This window comes from Colossoma macropomum, unplaced genomic scaffold, assembly GCF_904425465.1.
Source record: "Colossoma macropomum unplaced genomic scaffold, Colossoma_macropomum, whole genome shotgun sequence".
In the NCBI taxonomy this organism is placed as follows: Eukaryota; Metazoa; Chordata; class Actinopteri; order Characiformes; family Serrasalmidae; genus Colossoma; species Colossoma macropomum.
The window spans coordinates 10,076,400-10,096,177 of NW_023494789.1; the positions used below are offsets into that span (position 1 = coordinate 10,076,400).

A 19,778-nucleotide genomic window follows, 5' to 3' on the forward strand; every position below is an offset into this window, starting at 1 on the left:
CTTGGTCACATGTGGTCTATGAAGAAGTATACCCTGTTAGCATTCAGCTGGAATCTATTGTATGTATGTAGTGTGATGTAATATGTTTAACAGACAATGTCCTTGTTTACCCAAAGGTTAAAGAAATACAAAACAAGCAGCATTAGATTAAATATTACACAGTACAGTTACAAAAAGTACACAGGTCAGAAAATTACCTTTGAAAAAGGAGTCATGGAGTTGATGTTTAGAAGCAACATGTTATAACCAACATGTTATAAGCATATATATATATATATATATATATATATATATATATATATATATATATATACATATATATATATATATATATATATATATATATATATATATATATATATATACATAATATTATAATGTGTGAACATTAGTTAAAATGTTAAAATGTTTCTATTTTAAATTCTTTTCTTTCTAGCAATGAGTACATCAAATCCAATCAAAGGTCATCTGAACATGAGCTTCAATGGAAAAGACTTTTAAATTCTAACCTTTTGTACAATGGCTTTGAGATGGTCTCAAACTTGCTTCCATTTGAATAATGACCTATAAACAACACAGAATTTTGAGCGTTTCTTTTGCACATTCCTTCTTTCTTTCTTAAGTAAAAAAAACAGATTTTCAAAGTATGATGAGGCAGGGAGATTAAAATCAGTTTGAAAGTCTTGGCATGAAAACAGACACAGATATCTCCTGAGAGGACCAAAAAGGAATCAATAAATCATTTGCCCCCAGTAGAAGTTAAAAACATTATGCCATAGCGTTTATAATCTAGTTTATATGCGAGCTGGAAATGATTCCAAGTGTTGAATTCATTTGGTAGCTGTTCATGGGAACTCTCAATATGCCATCCGAAGAGGTGACAATGCAAATGGGGCCATGCTTAGTTCAAGGTTTAGTTTACCAGGTTGATGGTGCAACACAGGAACACAAAGTGCAAAACAATACAATATACTATATAAGATATTAGTGTGTGTCGTGCTGGTACAAGTGGATCAGACACAGCAGTGCTGCTGGAATTTTTAAACACTGTGTCCACTTACTGTCCACTCTATTAGACACTCCTACCTTGTCAGTCCACCTTGTAGATGTAAAGTCAGAGACGATAGCTCATCTGCTGCTGCACAGTTTGTGTTGGTCATCCTCTAGTCCTTCATCAGTGGTCACAGGACACTGCCCACAGGACGCTGTTGGCTGGATATTTTTGGTTGGTGGACTATTCTCAGTCCAGCAGTGACACTGAGATGTTTAAAAACTCCAGCAGCACTGCTGTGTCTGATCCACTCAGACCAGCGCAACAATGGTGATCCACCACCCAAATAGTACATGCTCTGTGTGGGTCCATGGGGGTCCTGACCGCTGAAGAACAGGGTAAAAGGGGGCTAACAAAGTATGCAGAGAAACAGATGGACTACAGTCTGTAATTGTAGAACTACAAAGTGCACCTATATAGTAAGTGGAGCTGATAAAATGGACAATGAGTGCAGAGAGGAAAACATGTGGGAAAGAGTTTTAAATGAATTAATGAGGTGATGGAGTGTGAATGGAGTGATTCTGCACATTGGGGATGAGGGGGCTCAGAGCAGGAAAGGGCAAACAAAGGGGACGCTGAAAACAGGATGCTCAAACAAAGGCTGAGATAGAAAAGTAAAATAAAAGATAATCAGAAAACAAATGACAATATCAGTTTTATGTTTCACCTGTTTGCTCTGTTGTAGATCAATCACTTTTTGTTTGGTTGGGGCTGTTTCTTGTTTAAGCCTTTATTTTGTCTTTTAAATAGTTTTTAGGCAATTTATTCTTTTTTAGGCCTCTTTTTCTTCTTTCTGTGGTTTTGGGCGATGTCTGTTTTCTGCCCTCTTTTCTTTTCTTTTCTTTTCTTTTCTTGAATCACACTGAGTACCATACTGGTCATCCCTCTGCCGTCGCTCCTTGGGAGATCATGTGACCAATGAACTTCAACCAATTGTCGCTCTAAGTCCCCTGAGTACTAATCATCTCACACACGTTTTCTATGCTATGTGACCTGTTTAGTTTATAAGCCCAGGCTTTAGCTTAGCCAAATTGTGAGGTATTGTTTCTCCTGCAGAATTACTGAGCGTTTCCATTGTACTTTTAGTTGTCCTTTTGGTTTATTGGACTCTTTTCTGGATTTCTCGTTATTGTCTTTTGTCTTTGCCATACTGGTTATGATTGCTCTGTTTTGCATTTTTGCTATTTTGCATAGTAGATTCTTGCCAATCCCTTTTTTATTAATGCCTCATCTCTTGGATTTTAGCATGAGCGTCTGACTGGGTCTGTTATGTTACACAAACAGTGATTTAAAAGCAGCGCAACATGTACGATTCATGAAAAAACATAAACTCTAAAATAGTTACTTAGATTGTAGCATTGTGAGGAAATTCATCTTTTTCTTGCATTTATGATGCCCCATGTGAGGTAATATGGTGAATACATCACCTATATAATTAGTTCTACCCATCTTCACCTTACAAGTGCATGGAAACTATTACTTTCTTATACATGAGCAGTATTTCTGCTTCAGGAGTTTCAGTGAAGGAGCTTAGCCTACTTCTTTTGGACAGTAACTGCCTGTGTTATAGCACCGTCTACTGTCTGTGTATAGTGTGGTTGCAATTATTGCCTGAAAAGTGACCACATTTTATATTTTATTTGTATTGTGTAAATCAAAGTCATATAATTATCATAATCAAATGGTCTATTAATGCATTTACTGTGCAGTGACCCATGGTTTCATGGCTATGTATGATTTATAAGATGTAGGAGATCTGAATGTTTATGATGTCTTCTATCCAACTGCAAATGTCCATAAAGTTACTGATTCACTGACTTTCCCTTTATGGCCATTGGCTTGAGGGAAAGCTGGTCACACCCTGAATTTCAGATATATAGGAAAGTTAGATCACAAATGATTTTTGCCTGAAATCTCCACCACAACAGGGACAAGATGGTGAGTAACCTGTCCTACAGTTATTTTTAACTCTCTGTTTTATCATTTTCTCCAGTATTATTAAGTGGTCACCTGTCAGTGTTCACATCTTATATCTTATTTTCTGGTGAAGTTTGTAGCAAAATTGGCAAATTCAGTTAGAACCTAAAACCATACATTGATTTAGGCTTAAAATACAATATATTTGAATGGATAACTGTTTAAATGCTTAAACAATGCTAATGTGAAGACGATTTCTAGCTTTGTTAATTAATATTAAGAGCCATCATCTCCAAAGTCTTTAAAATTCATAGTAAATAAACATCCAAGGCCACAAAATTGCCAGTTTATTTATTGATGTACCAAATCTACATTGGTATTAACCAAACAAATGTGCTCATCGTACTAAATAGTTCACCAGGTAATGGTTAAGCTACAGGTGTATCTCTCAGGATGAGCTAGACTGACCATGGTCAGGGTGATAGGACCAGGTCCAATGTTTCTCAGGTCTGAAGATGGTGGTTTGCATTTCATAAAGAAGCATATGTTCTGTTGAATATGGCTTATCGTCTTTATGTGCTAGTTGGACCTGAGTTGTTCACATAGCACCTAAGCAATATTCAAATGACATTCCACCAATATTTGCACAGTGTTCCCCCTCAGTCTTACTGGCACCTAGCTTGATGCTGTAAACCTTTGCGGTTGATCATTAACATTGGGCTTGGCAGGATAGAGGTGAAATAGTCTACTTTTAAACCGCTGTCAACTCAACTCAGCTCTCAACAATGCCAAGAATTCCATGTCAAAGTCTCAGCCTCCAGTAAAAAGTGATGAAATTTATGGTCTGACAAATAAACTCATTCTCTACTGTCTGTTTGTTAATCAAACAATGTAAATGTACCTTCAAAGGTACAACAATGGTGCTAAGGTCCAACTGAGTATCTAAAGTAGGGTTTTCTTAAGAGAAAGGTATGTTTTTGTACTCTTTCATAATCTAATGTTTTAAAACAGACGAGACAGACGAGACAGGATGGATGGAGTTAATACAGCTTAGAAAATTTAATTGCAAAGGAATTTGGTACAAATGTGCTTTAGTTCATGCTAAATATATTGAGAAATGTATCATCACATACTTCTTTAAATTTTTTATACCATTTCAGAACATCAATTGCTCTTATATATGCTTCATATACATTTGTATGAAGGTTTTGCACAAAGGTTCTTCTCACTCACACACCTCAAGTGTTTCTTTTATAGCATCAGACAACCAACTTAAATAGGGCAAATTTTATTTCTTAATTTCTGCTTATTTGCTGTGTTTAACATATTACATAAAATATAATAAGTACCATAACTTTTGCACAGGCCACATTTTATGTTTATTTTTTTTCCCCAATGTGTTACATTCAGCAAATAAACAGTAATTGTGTATTAAAGTGTGCAGAAGTGTGTTCCCTGTACAGGTTGTGTTCACTCTTTTTCACTTACAAAACATTGAATGTGACCAGGGGAGGCTAACTTTTTTCTCTGTATATTAAAGTTAATAATATATTTTTAATTCTCTAAAGAAGATATGATTTTAGATATTTTATCACAGCAGATTTGTGTCTCCTCATGTCATGTTGGGATTTATTATATGATGATATGAACTACACAGTGTTAAATTACAGTAAATTATGATTTACAACACTGATGCTACACATGATGTAATTTCCTATCTTTCCAAATGGACAGGTGTTTACCATTAAGGACTTGAACTTTGTTGCTGGGCAGGAGCTGGCAGTTGCTGGCAAAGTCAAATCTGGCTGCGATGTGTAAGTATTCACAACTACAGCAGGCCTGATATTAAACTCTTACACTGTGCCAGCAAAACATTCAGCAAAATGTGTAAATACTTTTTGGTAGTAGCCAGTTGTATTTTAGAATTACTACATGCTTCAGTCTTTGAGAGTGGTTTGATGAGAAATGATTCATTGTAGAAAACCTTGTGATGATCATAGCAACCATGGGTTATAATGTCTACAACACAAAGATAGCCATTCTATTTACTATCCAACCCTACATGTATATCTACATGAATGTATGAATGAATGTATATATGTGAATATCCATGAATGTATATATGAATGTACTTTAAAATTAATTTCAGGCCAAGATCATATCACAAAACATATCCTGAAACTGTGCCTGAATCATCAAGCAACCTATAAATTCTATGTAGTAACTTTCAGTAATGTAGCTTTCAAAGCAAGTCAGGTTCGGTTCCTATCACCACCATTTTTAAAAGTTCTGATTCAGCAAGTTTCATCAGAATGACACATTTCACATTAAATCACTCTGAATGACTTTACATTTTTACATTTTTATTTTATAGAAGTTTAAAAAAATAGTTAGAATTTCCATTTAAAGGTGCTGTAAAAATAAATGGACAGGCTGACCATAATGCCATCTAAAAATGGTGGCTCAGATCAGATCTTTGGAATTAATTATTTGTAGACTATTTCTGACAATTTGGAATGTTGACATTAGGAGCCAAATATAACTATGTAAATGTAGTTAAATCACCAATTGCTACTTTACATACTTTTCACTGTAAATGTTCAGTCATATAACACATGCCAGCTCTGCAACATTGGAAGTCTTTTCTAGTAGGACTGTTATCGAAGAGTTCCATACAAATGCATTATAGATTAATTAAAATACATTATATATACTTTCTTTTTTCTGATAAACATTGCTGGGTGTGGGCTTTACGCATACATGAAATATCAGTGCTACATAATGATTAATACCACCTTTATTAGAGAAACAAAAATGTGTTTCTCTTATGCAAGAACTTTTCTTTACAAAAACCTGGGATATTCAAAATTGTTACAGATAGACATACAACAATTTGGAATTGAACTCTTCAGTTATACGTTAGCCATCCTTCATTTGATGTACAGTACCCCAGATTAGCAGTGCAGCATGAACTCTATTCAAATGCTCTTTTGTAATATTCACTCAGTATTTCTCTCTGCACCACTCCTGCATTCTAAATAATATGTACATCTATCTGTCTGTCTCCAGCTTCTCCATCAACATCGGCCATGATTTTACCTCCTTAGCACTGCACTTTAATCCCCGCTTTAAATACAATAAGGACAAGAAAGTCATCGTGTGTAACTCTACTCAGGGAGGCAACTGGGGAAGTGAACAAAAAGAAAGCAACTTCCCCTTCCAGCGTGACGGGGAGTTCAAGGTGACACCATATCATTCACATATCTTTCCTTCCTTCATGATTTATTTGAATGGTGCCTTCTTGTCTATTTACTCTTAATGTTAATGAATTTTCTTTGATTATTTTATATACTTGCTGACATTTCATGTCATACTTTGGCCAAAAATCGGATGAACACAGTTTTCAGACAAATTAACTCAAGTTTGCTTTTTTAGTTAGCATGCTGCTACGAGCCAAATATAGTAACAAGTAATAAAATGTTATGTTACAGGAGTTAGGACCAAACAGCAGGCCAAAATCACACCCCCAAAAAAGACCCCAAACTGCTTTGAGATCTCAAACAGACTTGCATATGTGTTTTCTGACATTGTATAACATACTTTTATTCTTACAAATGGACAAACATGGACCAAAGTCAAGCTTAATGATGGCTACTACTAATAATTTTAGTTTAGCAAGTATGGGGAAACCAGAGAGGGTTGTGTACTCTTTCAAAAAATGGTTAAAGGTAATGGTTCTATTTAGAACCATGAGTTCTATATAGAACTATTTTGTGCTTAATTGGTTCTTTGCATGGTAAAATTATTTTTCAGATTGATCAAGAATGTGTTGTATATGGTTTTATATAGAACCTATTTGAAAATGGTTCTATATAGCAACAAAAAGAGTTCTGCTATTGTTGTGATGTGAAGATTGTAACACACTTTGCTGCTATTTAGAAGCCTTTTTTCAAAAGGTCCTATATAGAACCATATACAACACATTCTTGATGAATCTGAATTTAAACACTCTCAGGGGTGGGGTTACTGGACTTGAATCGTACTACAAGGTGATAAACATACAATCTGATTTGTACAGGCATACAATCTGTTTTAACACTACCATGCAATCTACAAATAGTACTTAGGGTGTGTTTAGGGTCTGGCTATTGGGCTGTAGCCTCTGGGTCTTTTTTTCTGTAGCCATGGGTCTCTTTTTTCTGCCAAAATATTTGATCTGAATATGAATTATGGGCTCATATCACTACTGAATCTTTTGTAAACGTATCCCTGCCTAAGCCGCTAGACTTAGTGATTGTTGAGACCCTTTTTCTTAGTGACTTTACTACTAAAAAACAACAAGCGACAAATTACAAGAGGGAAAGCAAGAAATATAAATATACTGTTTGCTGTGAATAAGTACTCTGTATTCATCACACCAGCAGAAAGGCACATACAGAGCACTAAACTGCAGGGTAGGTCACCATTAGCCACTGGGCTCACCCTGACGGTGACCAACCCCCAAAACAAATACCAACATAATAACCCCACTCCCCAATACAGAACAACACAACGAGCACATATTCACAACATAAACTAACAACGACCAACACCAAATAGCACAATAAGTCCCTTTGTTGGATGGCATGTGCATACCATGAGCCTTTGTGCGTGGCCATCTCCATAGTGACACCTCTAGGAGACAACGCCCGTATGTGTTGGGTCACTACAACATCAGAGTTTGAAAGATATAGCACAAACAAGTTATTGAGTTGTGACAATTTCTGAATATTTTTATAGATAGCCTAACGATAGGCTGAAGTGTCATAAAACACAAAAGCCAATCTAACTGAGATTACCTTACAACTTAATACAGTTCAAAACAATTATGCAATGGTTCTGACATGCACAATGTTATAAACTTCCATTACTTGTTAGCTTTATTAGCCTCGTAGCTTCAAAACTAAAGAGGCAGACACCAAACAAGTCTTGGCTGATCGATTACAAAATAGTCTAAATTCACCAAACTATTCCTTTAAGACAAGACTTTCTCATTAATACTGACGTCTTGACTTTCTGTAACCAGAAATCCACGCCATTCTACAGAAGTATTTGCAGTAGCACACAGCATTGTCTTATAGTGTGACAGTGCAGGTTTTTTCAGATACTAACATGTGCACATGTCTCATTAATCACATTTAACTGTTTGTAATATGTGTCATTTGTCAAGATTTGATTCATGAATTGCTGTCTGCTAAACTGGCTCCTGTGAATCAGTCATGTATATAGAAAGTTCTTGGGCAGCGTCATTAGACATGTTAATCTTTACAGTAGATTGTTGACTATAGAGGGTGTTTCTGTGTGTCTAAGTCTGTTGCCTGGTTTTAGTTATCTGAGATGTTCTTAGCAAACCTCAGAAAGACAGTATGACCTTTTTAGTGAATGCATTTCTGTTGTCCTTTGGCCTTTGCTGACTACTCAAGCGTGGGCTATGAGGCGATAATTACTTTTATGACTCTCAACCACGTAACTTCCCTAGGCAGCTCAAAAAGAGTCCTGTCTAGAGTGCCCTCTAGTGGTTATGGTGAATTCATTGCAAAAAAGCAGAAAAGCACAAATTGCAACCAACTTCTAAGACTGAAATTTGGAGGTGTGAAAAAAATCCCCACAGATTTCTTTGAAAAATGGAAAGTGAGTCTCTTGGAAAGAATGGAAGCTTCTTTTGGGAATGTAGATGCTGTTGATTGTACACTTCTTCACAGTATCTCTCTCTCGTTCTCTCTCTCTTCTCTAACAGGTGGTGTTCAACTTCAACAACGATCAGTTTTACATTAGACTCCCTGATGGCACCATGATGGGCTTCCCTAACCGCTTCGGCGACGACCGGTTCGACCACCTTCACGTGGATGGCGATGTCAAGATTCACAGCGTCAAAATACTCTAATAACAATAACAATAATAATAAAATAAAATAACCCAGAATGATAGCGATTCCAAATAAACTTGTCTTGTGCATGGTTTGAAATGCAGCCGAATCATCTGACGACAGTATGTTCTGCCTTTGAATGTGTGACGTGACCATTTATTCCATTCATATTTAATAGAGGACACCAAATAAAAACATGCTTAAAAATTTGATTTATTAAAAAGACAAAAGCTTTCATTGTAGGTTCCTTTGTTATTTCACCTAATGTAGCCAAATGCCTGTCTGTGAATTCTAACCATCCTAAAAAGTGCAGTGAAGTGATTAAAAAGTGTTGAAAAAATAAAACAGATTTCCTTATTTCTTCATTATTACTTTGTAATTTTTACCATACTTATTTTAACAATTCACAATATCTAAATAATCCTTTTAGGCTTACATTAGTGGATGCAAAGCTTGAATTTGTATCAGTCCTAAGTTATGTCCATAATATGCTAACAACAGGGCCGCCATAAGAGCCTGTAATAACAAATATTAAACGCCAGATGGAGACAGCTTCATATCTTTACTGAAAACATAAAGATGCATGCAAAATGTTTTCTTGACTGAAAATGAGTGAACACATCCTTACAGAGAACAGACTTCTGCACATTCAAAATGACTGTTACTTTGCTGAATTAATATATTGGAGAAAAAGTAAGAACTGAAAAAAAAATAATGAATAGAAACTGAAATTTGCAGACATATACAATATTTTTTTTGTTTTGTTTTGTTTTTTTTCCTGTAGAATATTTGCTATTAGCTTATTTTCTCTGAGAAAACTATGAAATTTGATCAAATATACTGAATACACTGTCCTTTATGTATTCAGTAACATATTCTGTTACAATACATAAAAAATAGCATATTCAGAAAACATTTTGCCTGCTATCTTAATAAGGCACTGCTTAATAAGCTGCTGTTATCATTTTTACTCAATTCACCCTCCTCTCTGTTACTTGTTGGCAGTTTTATTCATACAATTCTTCTGTTAATATGTTTCATAAAAAAGTCAATTAGTTATTACTGGGTTTATCAGTTTGATCATCTCTTAAAGGTGAGATAAACAATTAACTCAGCATATTGATTTATCAGTGTACTCAGGCTTTAGCAGGAACTTCAAGCTGTTTGCTGAGTTTCTCTTTAGAGTCTGTCTAAAGAGTGTGGGCTGATTTTACAATAGGCAACAGTCATGAATGGTATGATAGCTTTTCGTTTTGTTTTATTTTTGTAAATATTCTTGAAGTATTCTCCTGAATAAGTACCTGTATTCTGAATACTACCTTTTTAAAATGTAACATGGAACACAGGTACTTTATTTCTGTATTCTGAATATATAATCAACCCAACCCTGAGCCTATAGCAGTGGTTCTTAATCCAGGTCCTGGGGTCAGTCCCCTGCCCTGATGAAGTGAAGTAATGAACAATCTTCCTGAGCTGAAGTGAGTATCTTAGAGTGTGGAGAACAGACCCAGTGTTGAGAACCACTGGCCCAGAGATCACTGATTAAACTATAATTTTGAATACATGTATTAACGTCAATTAACATCAAAGGAACCTTGTTTTACAAAGACATGGTTTTGAGGAACTTTGTGATTAGTAGTTACACTGATTGCCTACATTTATTTCCTTTTTCCTCTTAAAAAAGGAAAAAATAAACCAAAACCGCTGAGGAGGACAAAGCAGTTGCATAAAATTCAACCACTCATTTCATGACACATAGGTTACTAATTCCTCTGCTGTCTATCTGCCATCTGTATCAGCACTTCCCCAACCCACACCTCAATGTGACTGGTTTTACTCACTCACTCTGCGCTCCCATTGGACCGAGGATGAGTAGTTCACACCTCCAGAATTCTCTCATCATTATAAAGGATAGTTGGAAGTTCAGGATTTTTCTGCTGGGACCTCCGCCACATCAGCGACAAGATGGTGAGTGCTGCAACATGCTCCTCTCTCTTATCATTTATGGATTTATAGAATGCAAAGTCAATGCTTTAGATCTCTCATACGTTTCATTAGAATAGAAGTGGCAGAGTAGCCTACGATAATGACCGCACACCTTGAGTCACTGTACGGCTTTAACAGGCTTGCATTGCCCAGGTTTATTGCACTGTTTGGTCAACATGAGATTTAGATGCTATCTTTGTGCAGTTCCCACTATGGAGCCCAGACAGGTTCATGCATTTAGAACAAGGCTCCAAACAAGCTTTTTGAAAAGTACAGTAATAAAAGTGTGGATATGAATTAAAGCCAGCTACTGGTATTTATCTACTATCAAGACCAAATGGTGCTTCATAATAAATGATCATCAATTTTGCATTTTAAGTTCAAATATAGCAAGGAACTAAAGGCTGACAGTAAGCAAGGAATCATTTCAGATAGTTGACATTCCCTTTGCAAGTCGAAGAGATATCTCAGATAGGACTATGACCTGAGTACATGGTCAGCAAGAGTCCAGAATGTGACCCAGCAAAAGAGAAAAGAGTACGGAGAGAGTTACACCGACTGACACACAATGATAAAATCTAACTAGCTGACCGATTTTACAAGCAATTTGTACACTTCATGAATTAGGTGTAAGATATGGTTGAATTGGAAGTAGGGTAACAATAAACTGATAAATACACGTAGCAATTCCGCAAAGTTAAAGTGTTATCAGGTCAGTGTTTAAACAGTACGTCTTCCTGTTCTCTGTTAATGGTACCTGCTGGGATGCAGTAATCCATGTTGATCATTAACACTGGGCTTGGCAGGATGCAGATAACCTCATCTCCTTTAACACCACTGACACAAAGCCTCAAGCTCAATAAACCTCAATAAACCATTCCAGAACTTTCCAATGATCCATTCATGGATGTGAAATATGCTGCTCCATAATGCAAAACAGACCATAGGCTTATATCAGTATCAGTGTGATCTCAGGGTGATCTCGGACTTTTGGGCCCCAATGTATTATATATATATATATATATATATATATATATATATATATATATATATATAATACAAAAATCTATATATAAACTACTCTCAGTACTATGTTCAAAAATTACACTGCAAAATTACAATACATTAATGGTTACTAGTTGCATTACTTTCACAATAGTTTACTGTAATATATTCACAGTAAATAACAATAAAATAGCAACTTTATACTGTGACTTCACATTGACCTGCATTACTTTTCAATTACAGTAGAAGCCAGTGACTTACTGTATGAATCTGTATGAATGCACATATGAGAAAACTGACTCTATAAATGTGTATTTTTTTTTTTTTTCTTTTTTGTAAATTTAAAGAAACATACAATTTTCTACTGTATACCACCACTTGGGAAAGATACTTATATATGGCAATTTTCTTGAAAAAATCAAACAAAATATAAAATGTGACAAGATTTTTGCACAGATTACATTTTATGTTTTAGTTTTTCTCAATATGTTAATTTCAGAAAATAATAAAAAAAAATAGTGTATTCAAATGTTCAGAAGTGTGCTGTCAGTGGACGATGTGCATTTTCACAAAAAAATCAACAGAAGGTATTTTCCCTAGGGGTGTCTAAACTTTTGCATACAACTGTGTGCACAGAATAAATTCCAGTGTAAAACTTTAGAAATTCTTTGAAACACTAAAACCTGAATCATTACAACAAACAAACACGGGATATATTTTATTAAAATGTTTATTCCTTTTTAACTTGCAGTTGCTTTCATATCCCATAATACTGTGTGGTACATTTGAAAGTCAACCACAATCATTTGCTGTGTTATTACCAAGAATATCTCAGGATGAGTTGATTTCATGAATACAGTATTTTACTGTAAAAAGTTTGTGTTAAACATTGTGTAATCCTGGCAATTATTAACAGTGTAGGTTTGATCTACTCATCAGGGGCTTTTGCACAATCTTATGGAGTCACACTGTCATGATCTTATGTGGGTGCACACTGTCATGAACGCAAAAGGTGGACATACCAAATACTGAAATTCTAAAATGTGTGCAAATATTTTAGAGATTCTGCTTTTCACTTAAAGTGGTGTGCTGATTATATAGTTTGTAATAGAAATATAATTGTATTGAATCAAGAAATATTTCAATGGCAGATAGTTTTGCTTATTTATGAAGTAATGATGTTGATGTTGGATGTAAAGAAAAACCTTATAATATTTTTCACAATCATATAATGATTGTACATAATTTTATGTTTTCTCTTGCCAGTATGCATTCTGCAGAGTAGTTACAGTCTAGTAAATTAATTATCTATTATCTATAATCAAACAATGAGAGAATCTTACTGTGTAAACGATACGTGCTTGGCTGTGGGTTGTGTTTGCTAATGTTTCTAAAATGCTGCACTTTTTGTTTCCAATTATACAGGTGTTCACTGTTAAAGACATGACTGTCAAGGCTGGCCAGGAGCTGACCATCTCTGGCAAAGTCAAATCTGGCTGTGAACTGTAAGTGCACACCATAAGACTGAAGCTAGAAAAAGAAGTCTAAAGACAAATTTCAAGTAAAATTCTGCTAAAACCTTAAAAATATTTCGATGACAAGAAGTTACAAAGGTAGATTTTGACGGAGAGCCGAGGATGAGTTTTCAGTTGTTTGGTTCCTAAGCCGTTTGAAACCTGAGGGTGTGGCGTGTTGCATTGATCACATTACAATGATCAATAACTGACAAACTGCACTGATGACATCATAACAGCCCATAAATGACTGGCTGCACTGATGACATCAGAATGGCCCTTAAGTAAAGGGCTACGTTAATGACATCAAAATGACCTATGAATGACAGGTTGCATGGATGACATTACAATGGCCCATAAGTAATGGGCTGCACTGATGACATCATAACAGCGCATAAGTATCAGGCTGCACTAATGACATCATAACAGCACATAAGTAACAGGCTGCACTGATGAAATCAGAACAGCCCATAAGAACCAGGCTGCACTGATGGCATCTCAGAAGCCCATAGGTGGCAGCTGGCACTAATGACATCACAGTGGCCCAAAAGTGACAGGCTGCACTAATGACATCACAATAGCCAATGACATTGCACATTAAAATTTGCTGAAAGATGTGTGCATTCTCTGTAGTTGTTTTCACTTCTTTAACAAAACATGCAATGATACTGATAGAGTCATATTATCATTATAATTGTGATTATAATAATGAATAAATAAGAAATGTTGTCTCCTGTTCCTCTGTAGATTTTCAATCAACCTCGGTCATGACTCTGACACCATAGTACTTCACTTCAACCCCCGTTTCTGCTACGGCAGCGACAACAACGTCATCGTGTGTAACTCTAACGTTGGTGGCTGGGGTGAAGAACAGAAGGAGTACAGCTTCCCCTTCCAACAAGGCGGAGAGTTCAAGGTGATAAAATGTGTCTTATCTGAAGTACAAATAAGCTGTAATAAAAAAAAAAAAATCCCACTGGAATGAGCTGGAATAAAAAAAGTTCCCACTAAAACATGATTGAACATTTAAACATTATAATAGTTTCAGTAGTAGAAAATAAATGTTACTTGTTATATAAAGAGAAGTTTAAATTAATATTCACAGTTCAGGAGCTGGGACACATAAGAAAGGCTGGGCCTTTCTTATGTTATCTACATGTACTTTAGTTTATGATTTATTTGAAGGGATCCTTATTTCGGTGTTCTTTCAAAGACAAATATGGCACTGTTTAGATATTTATCTTTAAGTCATGCATGAAGTCAAAAACTGGCGGTCCACATGTTTTATTGTCTCCATATCAGCCTGCCATTGTGTCCATAAGCCTTTATGACTGCTCATAAATCACATAAGTGATATGTAAAAGTTCATGTAACCATGGCCAAACTATACATTCAGTTAAGTTAAACTAGTCAAAACCATGTAACCACAATCATTCAGTAGCACTACATTATAGAGATACTTTTAATTGAAGATGAAAACATCCTCTACAGCAAACTTGAATGATGCATTTTCTGCTAATTTTATTACACTGTTTCTATTTAATTATTGTCTTTAACATATTCAAAAAGAAGCAAAAAACATAAAATATAAAATGTGCCACAACTTGTGCACTATCCACATTTTATCTCTTATTATTTTATTTTTTTTTACAAATATGTTAAATTGACATGTTAAATTTCACTTTTCATTTGATGGGTGCCCAAACCTTTGCATATGACTGCATATACACTAGCGTTCACAAGTTTGAAATCAATGTTTTTAATAATATAAAACTAATCATGTCTTATAAAAGCATAACATAAGGAATTAAGCTATGATAAAATTAATATCCAGAATGCATCATATTTTAAAAAGGTGGTCAAATCTCAAGGAAGAAAACCTAAATACATACTTACAGTAGATTATTTGTCATTTAATAAACTGTCATTCACAAAATTCTTAAAAAATTTAATAAAATGTGTAAAATATATTTTGGTAACTTTTACATTCTGTTTGGTGACAGAATGTAAATTTAAATCCACTTTGTAAAAGTTATTATTGTGTACAAAGTAACAATATTAATCTGGCAAGTTATTCCAACGCTAGTGTATTTTATATTTTTCTCTATATTGACATAATGGTCTATATGTTTTATAGTCTTTGTGAAAAGCAGCCCCATAACTACGATTGTCTCCTTGGGACTTTATAAGGGCTAAAATATCACTTACGGTATGTGTGTGTATTATTTTGTCCCAAAACATAGAATTAATCTCTCATTTCAAAATGGAATGTTCTTTTTCTAATCAGAAGATATGGGAATCAGAAATATGTTGAAATTGAATTACAAATATGAGCTCATCCTGCTCGTATATACACTAATAACGGAGCGGCAATGGCTAATATCAGCCTGCAATGACTCAGATCAAACACTAGATGGAGACATCTTTATACCTCCAGTTAACCCCAATGTCTAACACATCTGATTATGCAAGACTATGGCACTCAGAGGTCTACTACAGCAGTGTTTCTCCACCCCGGCCCTGGAGGCCCACGTCTTGGACCTCTTAGACTTTATAGTGTTTTCCCTGCTCCCAAAACACCTAATCCAACTAATCAGCTCATTAACAGCCCATTACTGAGTTAAAGTGGCTGTGTTGATGCAGGGAAAGTACTAAAATGTGCTGGGCAGTGAGCCTCCTGGACCAGGGTTGAGAAACTCTGTAGTATAGCACTAAGAGGGCCATGATTTGCAGTCAATGATGCTAGCACTTGTTGTAGTGCACCATAGTGATGCTGTGCATAAGTTTGCATGTTTGCAATTAGATCCTCTGGGTGATATGTGGACACCTGACCATCACACCTATATGAGTTTGTTGGTCATGCCATCCCAAAACCATGGGCATTAATATAGAGTTGACAGACAAGACGGCCTGGCTCGCAATCGACATTCTAATTCAACTGAAAGGTGTTCAGTGGGTTTGAGGTCAGGCCTTCACACCAAACAGTGGAAACAGATTTCTACTTGGCCCTACAACTTTTTCTGATGAACTCCCACCACGCCAGTGATAAAATGGTGAGTACTACTACACTCTTCTTTCTTTTATGAATTATTGATTTACAGAATGTCAAAACAGTCAATGCAAAAGCAATAGAGCAATAATAATAGGACAAAGAAGATTAAACTAAGGACTAGATGTATGTGCGTGAGAAGACACAGCACAATATGTGACGTATACAATATATACACATTCTGTGTTAGTTTCACACTTTCAACTGTATTTTCTTAGCTGAAAAAAACACCCCAGTGTACCTTTTTGGTAGGAAAGAATATTTATCTGTCAGATTATACCTATCATTGTGCTAAGGCAAACTTCATTAACATGTCATCAGTTTTGGATGATAATACATATTAATGAGGTCTCATGCACTCTTTTCTTCCTGCCACCTAAGACCTCATACAACAGACATTTATTAGGTGCTACGCACATGATAGCATTAAGCTGAGAGCTTACTTTGACTAACAGTCACCAAAGAGCACCTAAATAGTGGTGAAGCAGTAGAAGGGCAGCATGTGTCTGACCTAGTTGTGGTTAACACCTATAGCAGACTGGGTGTGGGCTGTCAAAGGCAGTGATCCTAGATGTGCCCAGTAACAGAGATCAAATGAAACATAGTATTTAAAAGATATGAAGATACAAAATGATTCATACTTATGATAATTTTTGCACTTTCTCTCCCTCCAACAGGTCTACGTCATTGGGCAGTTTCATATTAACTCTCCAAAAGCACTGTGTTGAAGCACTGAAGACATAAAAGCTTCAAGCACACTGAAGTGAAGGGTGAAGCCAGGGTTTGAGCATAAGATCACATAAGATGACCCATAGTAATCTCACTCAGACACACCGATTCCCAGTCAAAACAATGAGCCGGACCAAGTAAAATACACACATCCAGAAGTTTGTAGACGCTTCCTGAAATCTTCTGAAATCAAAGGTTTTAATAATAAGCTTGTCCCCTTGTGCTGCAGTAACAGCCTCTACTCTTCTGGGGAGGCTTTACACTGGATGTTGGAACATTACTGTGAGGTTTTGATTGCATTCAGCCATAAGAGCATGAGTGAGGTCAGATACTGATATTGGATGATCAATTGTGGATCACTCCAACTCCTCCCAAAGGCTTCAGAGGATGCAGTTCTACAGCCCAAAGCTAGAGGGCTTTGTACTCCTCTTGCTGATGCTTAGCACTGGGCATGGAGACTTTAGGCTTGTGATTGGGGCTGCTACAGAGCATCCTGTTCTATTCACAGTGCTTTAGTAAATTAGAAAGGGGTGCCTGGATCTGTCTGGATACACATGGACTTGGACTAAACTACTGTATTTCTATGGAATTAAAAAGTCAGGGCTTAGTTTGGGCTTACCCTTGGTCTGGAAATTATGTTTCTCTAGAAAAGCTCTGATGTGTACAAGATCTTCTTTTCTAGACCAGAATGTAATGTTTCTCAATGCGTGAAAAGAAACAACTAAAATGTTGTAAATAAAACATTTGTTCAAAATCAAAACTGCAGTTTGACTCAATAGAAAAATTCTACTGTATGTTTTGTGTTCTTTAAAAGCGCTATTGACAAGCCTTGTTAGCTGACCCTAATAGCCTTTCATTTATACACTGAGTTGCCACCTATACTTGTTGTCCATTATGCCCCTACCAACCAAAGTGGACACACAGTCTGTTTCTGGTCCATACTGTACAACCATTGATGGAGGGCTAGAGGATAACAAACTAAAATTATTCATGGAAAAAAGCTCTAGTCTCTGTATAAGTCTGCATATAGTCTCTTACTGTACACCTACACAGTGTACCAACAAGGTAGGAGTATCTAATAATGCTTTTCCACCATATGGTATTATGGTGAAGCACAATGTGATTACTAATCTGAACCCAGAACCATCTGTACCTGCTTTAGATTGTGCTTCCTTCAACAGAACAATGAAAGTAGGCGAGGCTCTCTATAGGTTGTGTGGTGGTCACATGGTTTCTTATGCAAAAGATTAAACAGTATCAACATTGGACCAGCCTCAAGCTATGATTTACCATTAACTCTGCATTTAGTTTTATTTGAGCGTGATGGGCAGTTCTAGTGTCTATAAATGGTAGTCATCTGACTCTGATGACGCCAAGTGATGATTCTGTGATGACTGAGTTTGTCCAGTCAGTGGTCTGTACTATTTATACCTTTGGCTCAACACGTTTGGTACCCTGAGGGCAAAGAGGTTAACCACATTTACCAGATTCTTTTTCAGCTTTGTTGCCTTGGTTTTCATTAGTGATAATGGCCTTCTGCTGTTGTGCACAGGATTTGAAATGAAAGGGGTGGGGGATTCCAGACTTTCCATATGAGTAAATGGACTTTCCCATAAGAGGGAAAATATTGAACTTGGGGGTCAAGTATTACCTTGAACAAAATGTGAATTTGCTGACAAAATTAATGCCCTCACAGATAGTGACCATCGAGGTGACCATCTTATTTTTCTACATTTTCATCAACTGTAAATTCACCCAGTCCAAATTCATAGTATAACAGTACAATCTAAGGCACCAAGCCACGTCACTCTGGTCTAAAAATGAAGAAGCTTAAAGCTTGAGCATGCCTCAAACTGCTGAGAAACCTTGTGGTCAGCAAAAGCCATGAAGACACAGAAAAAATGCTGTTAGCTGCCACGCCATTAGCCAACAAACAATGGACTCACTTTATGGCCTTGTGGACCTTGCATGCACATGCAATTGACTACAAGCGCTCCATATGGGACAGATCTTTAATATGTACTTTGATGGTCAGGAGAAACGGTAATATTCAGTGTTGCCTCTAGACATTAATGTCTGTATCTGCTCTCTTTCTAACAGGTGACCATCAGCTTCAACAATGAACAGTTTTACATCAAACTCCCCAACGGCACAATGATGAGCTTTCCTAACCGTAGCGGTGATGACAGCTTCAAGCACATTGACGTGCAGGGAGATGTGAAGGTCCAGGGCATCAAGCTGAAATAAAGAGGCTCCACACCTTTAGGCCTAAACCACAACTATCTTAGTGTATGTAAGCTGAAGGTCACTGTGAAAGCCCGCCCATCTGATGTGTTCAAGAATGTTCTGTTCTAGAACTAAATGGTGCTTAATGTCTGAAAGGAAACCACCACAGTTTGCTAATAAAATAAAAAAGGAATGTAAATCTTCAATACAAGCTCGAATGACTTTTGTTCTTTCATTTTTTTTTGTGTGTGTTCTAGTTATAGTAATGACATCTATCTGAGTTTTACAAATTGGAAAGAAATAAAACATAAAATATAAAATAAATACATTTGGCACAAGACATATTTTATTTAATTTTATTTTTTTCCCAGTATGTTAAATTCAGAGGAGGACCCT

General features: G+C 36.1%; 2 protein-coding genes across 2 annotated transcripts; both read left to right on the forward strand.

The window, feature by feature from the left end:
• Positions 1-2,864: 2,864 nt before the first annotated feature.
• Positions 2,865-9,218, forward strand: LOC118807871 (beta-galactoside-binding lectin-like). Its single transcript, XM_036570026.1, has 4 exons — positions 2,865-2,989; positions 4,703-4,782; positions 6,038-6,209; positions 8,745-9,218. Exons 1-4 carry the CDS (start codon positions 2,987-2,989, stop codon positions 8,889-8,891), a joined length of 402 nt encoding a protein of 133 aa, XP_036425919.1. The 5' UTR covers positions 2,865-2,986; the 3' UTR covers positions 8,892-9,218.
• Positions 9,219-10,785: 1,567 nt separating this feature from the next.
• On the forward strand, positions 10,786-19,597 carry LOC118807872 (congerin-2-like). The gene is made up of 4 exons (XM_036570027.1): positions 10,786-10,841; positions 13,290-13,369; positions 14,126-14,294; positions 19,257-19,597. Exons 1-4 carry the CDS (start codon positions 10,839-10,841, stop codon positions 19,401-19,403), a joined length of 399 nt encoding a protein of 132 aa, XP_036425920.1. The 5' UTR covers positions 10,786-10,838; the 3' UTR covers positions 19,404-19,597.
• Positions 19,598-19,778: the final 181 nt, after the last annotated feature.

Bases quoted from the DNA above. Each gene is read 5' to 3' on its own strand.
- LOC118807871 (XM_036570026.1), top strand. The intron at 4,783-6,037 runs GTAAGTATTCAC...GTCTGTCTCCAG, and splicing joins GTCAAATCTGGCTGCGATGT to CTTCTCCATCAACATCGGCC. The intron at 6,210-8,744 runs GTGACACCATAT...CTTCTCTAACAG, and splicing joins AGCGTGACGGGGAGTTCAAG to GTGGTGTTCAACTTCAACAA.
- LOC118807872 (XM_036570027.1), top strand. The intron at 13,370-14,125 runs GTAAGTGCACAC...GTTCCTCTGTAG, and splicing joins GTCAAATCTGGCTGTGAACT to ATTTTCAATCAACCTCGGTC. The intron at 14,295-19,256 runs GTGATAAAATGT...TCTTTCTAACAG, and splicing joins AACAAGGCGGAGAGTTCAAG to GTGACCATCAGCTTCAACAA.